The sequence below is a fragment of the Panthera uncia genome, chromosome X (assembly GCF_023721935.1).
Source record: "Panthera uncia isolate 11264 chromosome X, Puncia_PCG_1.0, whole genome shotgun sequence".
Lineage (NCBI taxonomy): Eukaryota > Metazoa > Chordata > Mammalia > Carnivora > Felidae > Panthera > Panthera uncia.
Genome location: NC_064817.1, coordinates 43,451,034 through 43,457,565, shown reverse-complemented (window position 1 = coordinate 43,457,565; position 6,532 = coordinate 43,451,034). Strand labels below are relative to the sequence as shown.

General features: G+C 40.4%; 1 protein-coding gene across 1 annotated transcript; it reads left to right on the top strand.

Moving 5' to 3' along the window:
- The first annotated feature begins 372 nt into the window (after window positions 1-372).
- On the top strand, window positions 373-6,080 carry LOC125931700 (P antigen family member 3-like). The gene is made up of 5 exons (XM_049643879.1): window positions 373-480; window positions 1,550-1,641; window positions 2,504-2,612; window positions 4,435-4,585; window positions 5,969-6,080. The coding sequence occupies exons 2-5, from the start codon at window positions 1,558-1,560 to the stop codon at window positions 5,970-5,972; spliced, it is 348 nt and encodes a 115-aa protein (XP_049499836.1). The 5' UTR covers window positions 373-480; window positions 1,550-1,557; the 3' UTR covers window positions 5,973-6,080.
- Window positions 6,081-6,532: the final 452 nt, after the last annotated feature.

The window sequence follows — 6,532 nt, the reverse complement described above, 5'->3', positions numbered from 1 at the left end:
GAAGCATGGAAGGGAATGATTGATCAAAGCATGTATAAAAATAGTATTAAAGTACTTAGTATCTATTTTTGTTACAGATATCTTTCTGAGAAACATTCAGCACTAACGGTGACTTGTAACTGTCTGTCCCCAAAGTATGTGGTTGCAAAAGAGAGCTCGGGCAGGAGGAAAAAGGCCACTCTTCAAGCACCATGTCGGGTACTCTGCGGACACTGCCTTCCCACGCCTTGGCTGCAGGCGTGGGAAGAAGTCCACGAACATTGCATACACCCACGCCAGTACGCATACACCCAGTCAGTACGCACATATTCACGTCAGTACGCACACACGTTGTACCAGGCCTTTCCTGCGCATGCCCATTGTTAAGAAAGACCGTTGCTGAGCACGCGCCCTGCTGCCCACGCGTCCTGTGAGCAGAGCTGAGGAAGAAGCGGTGGTGTGGGCGGTGTCGTGGTCTTTCTGGCTGCCTGCCCTCAACCGGTAGGTCCACAAATCAGTCCTTCCAGGACTTTAAGTGTGAGTGACTGTGAGGAGAGTGCCAGTGGGCCTCGGGCGGGTCGGGACGGTAGATCTGTGGCCTCGGAGGAGGAAGTTGCTAGGAGTTAGCGTTCTTCTCCTCACAGGCGTCGCGGCCGCCATGGCCCTCGTCCTCGTGGTGGTGGGACGGGGACAAGTGAGGACAGCTGGCGGCCGAGGACGGGGGAGGTGAAGACAGGGTGGGTCTTGGGGACGTTCTTTGAGGTATCTGAGTCCTGCAAGCACCTGGAACTGCCGGCGGAGCACTGAAGCCAGAGTCCTCAGTGGGACCCTGGGTGGGAGGCGGGCCAGGCGGTACAGAACAGGTCTGGAACGGGTGCCTGTGGGCGGGGCTGGGGAGCGGTCAGTAGGTTAAGTGGCTGACGCTGGATCTCAGGTCAGGTCTAGATCTCAGGGTGGTGAGTTCGAGCCCCACCTGGGCTCCAGGATGGCCGTGAAGTCTACTTAAAACAAAAAACAAAAAACGGTGTGTGGGGCTGGAAACGGGGAACGGTGTGGGGTTGGAGCTGCGTCCCGGAGATTTGTATCGCACTGTGCAGGGTGTCAAGGGAGGAGCCGGCTCACTGGTCAGTATCGAAACTAGACACCTTGAGCCCTTGTGGTGGGAAGACAGCCATAGGCAGTACGCAAACGATTAAGACTTCTCTGTGTTCCAAGGAAACCTTATTTAAGAGGGTAAAATGGGCCCAGTAACTGGGAATGTGAAAACAATAGCGACTCAGGTTTAAATATCCAGCATTGTTTTCTCACATGCCTTTATGATGGGGAATCTAGCTGTGAAACTAAGCCTCGCGTTTTCTCCTGTCCTTAAGGTGATTTGACTGCCAGTTTTGCCGATGTGAATGATCTTGCAGCCCGTTTATTTGGTGTGACCACAGCATGTACACTATCCTTACGCAAGGTTGATTTTGAAAGTATTTTCAAAGTAAAAAAAAATTAAAATGTTACGCCTTGGAGGTGGTGTACCTAGCCTTTAGAATACATTTTCCAAATACTGATATTCTACTTTCAGGGTGAAAAATGAGTGGGCGTGTGAGAACAAGATCTAAATCTAAACAAAGAAAGGATGATGGCAAGGCTAACCAGCCAGCTGCACCTGTGGCTGTGAGTACTTCAGCAATTGATGTTCTACACCATCAGTTTATTTCTCTGAAAATTTTGTTGACCTACAAACGTACAGATACAGTGATAAAAGTTTCTTTGCTGGGAAGGGGCAGGAAACATTGAACCAGAAGGATTCCATACTTGTGTTCCCTGGGTAAATATACCCTATGACTCCTTTCTCATGCTTACTAACAACAAGTTGTACCTATCCATCCCAGCATAGTTTAAAATAGCCTCCAGAGTGCTTGTGGGTACCTCTTCCGGGTAGCTACTCTGTGGGAAGAGTAACTCTTTTTTAATTTAAATTTTACTTAGCGTACAGTGCAATATTGGCTTCAGGAGTAGACTTTGGTGATTCATCACTTACGTACAACACCCAGCGCTCATCACAAGTGCCCTCCTTATCACCTGTCACCCATCTGTGCCATCCTCCACCCACCTACCTCCATCAAGCCTCACTTTGTTCTCTATCCTTAAGAGTCTCTTGTGATTTGTTTCCCCCTCTCCTTTATTTTTACTTCCCTTCCCATATGTTCCTCTGTTTTATTATTAAATTCCACATATGAGTGAAATCATAGGGTACTTGTTTTTCTCTGATTGACTTCTTTCACTTAGCATAATACATTCTAGCCCCATCCACATTGTTGCAAATGGCAAGATTTTAATACCTTTTGATGACTAATATTCCATTATATGTATGTGTATATAAATGGCCATATAACTTTTAGGAATACAATATAGAATTATATTTTATAAGTGTTTTTATACTTATTTATTATTTGATATAAAATGCGTAACATAGGTTTATATTATTGGCATGCATTAATGCAACTTTTTGTTCACACACACACGCACACCCTAGGCCCAGCAGCCCAGTGATGAGCAGCCTCAACAAAAGGAGGCACCCACTGAGTGTCAGGATATTATGCCGGAGCGAGAGAAAGCAGTTGAAGAAGCACCTCTGGATGAAGGTGAAGGGAAAGGGAAAAAGAATGCTTATGGGGGCACAGGGTATATTTTTGCATCACGCATTATGACGTAACAGGACAAAACAAAACCTTAGAAGAGAATCTCAGCCATTTCCCGAAAATTGTTTCAAAAGGTGAATAGAGTATAGTTTACAGCTGTATTCACTCTAACGAATTTCCCCTTTTTCTTCAAGATTTAATCTGCTTGAACATGCAGTCTGTTCTAAATCAGAGGAAACTGTTTACTACAAAAGTATACATTTTTTCACTAGTTGAATTTGTTCTTCTTAGAACATTTTTGCGTGGCCTTTTCCTTCCCTGCATCAAAAGTGTAAGCTGGTTTTAACAGTGTGTGCAGAGTGCCAAGTCAGCATATCTTATAACATCAGGAATAAAGAAGATTTGCATAGGGATGGTAGCCTCATTTTATAAATAAGAAAACTAAGGTTCAGGGATTGTGGCTTGCCAAAGACTGCTTGACACATGGAGACATAACTCATATTTCATTACACGGTTTTTGTACTTCCTACCATCTGTGTTGTTATACCAAAATGTGAATGCTTTTGTATAAAATGCTTAATACTCAAATGTGTCTGTACTGTAAAATAGCGTAGTACAGGCACAGGAATAAATGAAGTTCAGTGGAGCAAGAGATAGACTCCAGAAAAAGGCTCGAGGAATGAGAGCCACCATTTCCTTTGCTTAATCATTTGATATGGTACATTTGGGAAACCCTGTATAATTTGGGAGACTAGCATATAGGTAAACTATATTAGTGTGATTTTTAAGTGGCTTTAGGAGGTGTTTAACAACTTATGATTAGGAAAATCAAAAGTATCTTAAAATGATCATGAAACGGAAATTACCAGCTTCCAAAGAAAGTATTTTCATCAAATACTTGTATGGAATTATTGACATCATTCAGGCCATGGATTATTTTAGGAATTCGCTGGTAAGAGGTTTCTACGATAGGACTGATGACAAAGTCCATTAATTTCTTTCCACCCTGCTCCCTTTATTCTCACTGTAAGACAGAAGTTTGACTATAAGTCACTAATATTTTGCTGTTATTTTTGATACTTGGTTCTCTGCATGATTCATTTATCATAAGTTATAGAGAGAGACTTTGCCCCTAAATCTAACTAGTTAAATTTCACAAAATAGCTTTCAGGTTGCTCCAATAGGAGATGTATGTCACTAGTGTAGGATTTGTCATAGGCCCACAAATGCACTCAGCTAATTGTTCAGGAAATTAAATTTTAATTTTCATTAAAATCCTATCCATGGTGCAGGGTGCCTGGGTGGTTCACTCAGTCAGGTGTCACACTCTAGATTTTGCCTCAGGTCATGATATCAGGGTTCGTGAGCTTGAGCCCCGCATCCAGCTGTGCACTTAGGAGTGCAGAGCCTGTTTGTGATACTCTTCATTCTCCCTCTGTGTGCCCCTCCCCTGATCATTCTCTCTCTAAATAAATAAATAAACTTAAAAAAAATCCTGTGCATGGTGTACATTTAAGATTTCTTAGCTGATGCTCTCTATTCTTAGTACACTGTGGTAATATAATGCAAATGTAGATTTAGTGTGGTTTCTCTTTAGATTGTTATTTGAAATAAGGTTTCATATTACAGGAAAACAAAGATGGGAAGTCCATCTTTCCATCGCTTTTTTTGTTACCCTAAGTCTACAGGCTTGTATTTCATATAATGGCAAGAATACATATTATCACTTCTTTCTTTATATTTTATGTTTACTCCTTAAGTTGATTATCATCTTTTTTTTTTTTTTTTTTTTTTTTTTTTTTTTTTTTTTTTTTTTTTTGGTAAGGCCCTGACCTGGAATCTGGTATCCAGGAACTGCCTGTGCCAAAGACTGGGGGCAAAAGTGAAGATGACAGTGATGTGAAGGGGGCGGATGTCCCAACACTGGAGCCCGTGAAGATGCCTGAAGCAGACATGTTATCCATTGAGAATGCAAAGTATGCAGATATTTTCCTGAATATTATATCTTTACTTATGTAGATATGACTTTATTGATACTTTAATGACAGAGTTTACACATAAAGGTAGCTTTCATAAGTAGTTCAGACCCTAATTTCCTGACTGCCTGACTTATACCCTATCAGATATAGACTTAAATTGGGTCAGAGCCTTCTTAAATAATAAAAAATGAAACCATTTCCTTTTTTATAAAGTGTAAATACTGGGGCGCCTGGGTGGCTCAGTCAGTTAAGCATCTGACTCTTGATTTGGCTCAGGTCATGGACTCACAGTTTGTGAGATTGAGCCCCACGTTGGGCTCTGTGCGGACAGCATGGAGCCTGCTTGGGACTCTCTCTCTTCCTCTCTCTCTGTCCCTCTCCCATTTGTGCTCTCTCTCTCTCTCACTCTCTCAAAATAAGGAAATAGACTTTAAAAAATAAATAAAATACACTGTAAATACTTTAACCGATGGCTACTTAAATTCAGAATCTTCTATAATTTCCTCTTTTAAAAACCACAAAATGGATTTGGAGTAAATACCAGTTTGTATGAAATATGCTGAGGCACTGAAGTAGGTTCTAATACCAGCTCTAACATAAGTTGTGTGATTCTGGGAGGATCCCTTCACTTCTGAATGCATCTTGGCTCATATATTTAGTGATTTCAAACCAGATATATTGCAGTCAGTTTTTATTGCTGATTTTTGTATTCTGTGGTTCTATTGGATAATATACATGGAATACAAAAATCTTCCATTTTGTATGATTTATTTGTCATCAGATAACATCTTTGGTCAAATTTTAACATCTGAGTTGAGATTTCATTGCTACTGAGAACAAGAAAACACACTGCTTGATGTTGGTTTTTCTCTATGGAGACCTGGATACCTGTTCTTAAATTTTGTCAGACTCTAAATTATTGTGGCTCTTACAGAACACGTGCATTTTGAAACCTTTCCCCAATGAAGGCTCAAATGACTGAGTGATAAAATGGCAAGAGATAGTCTAGTTTCTAGTTTCTGCACTCTCCCTACATCAAGTAGGGTGCAAGCATGGGTGTTATATGTAAGCGATGAATCCCTAAATTCTACTCCTGAAACCAGTGCGACACTAGATGTTAACTAACTTGAATCTAAACACAAAGATAAAGAATGAAACTACCTTTTAATAGGTTTATTTCATTTTATCTGTTCTGAACCTGAAGTGTTTTTTTCTTTTCTTGTACCTATAGGAAGTGTGGTGTGTTCCAAAAATGTTGGTAAAGCATACGCTTGGAATTCTATCTTATAAAATAAAAACTATAGTGTCCTCTGTATATCATTAATTTAATGTAAATAAATTCTGCTGAGTAATGTTTCCAACTCTGTGTCTGTCTTACAGGTGAAGGACAACCGAAAGTGTAAGCAAGAAGAAGCTGAAACCATGCAAACTGCTCTCATGTAGGAAGGACACTTCACTGTTAAAAATCCCTCAATAAAATCTTACAACTTTCTCCAAAGACTCTTTTCAAACCTTTGTTAAACTTACTCTAAGTATTAGATGCTACTGAAAATTGTGTCATTTTTTGAAATTTTGTATTCTGATTGAGCTGGTAAGTGCAGATATATCTGTACATCAATACTCTCTCCAGAAGCCTTGCTGCATAGGATTTAATGCCAGAGGTGTATGTCAACATCCATTATGAGCTTCAACATACACAATTCTATCATCTTTGAATACTAACAGTTTGTTCCTGCTGTTTTAAACATTATCCCCCCTCTTTGTTTTCTCATTTCACAATATTGGACAGACCCACCCAGTACAGTGTTGGGAAGTATTGGTAAATAATGGACATCCTTGTCTTATTTCTGATCGGAATTAGAAAATTTTTAGCATTTGACTATATTTACTGTGACATAAAAGAAGTTCCATTCTTAGGTTAGTTTCCTAACAACATTTCTGTTG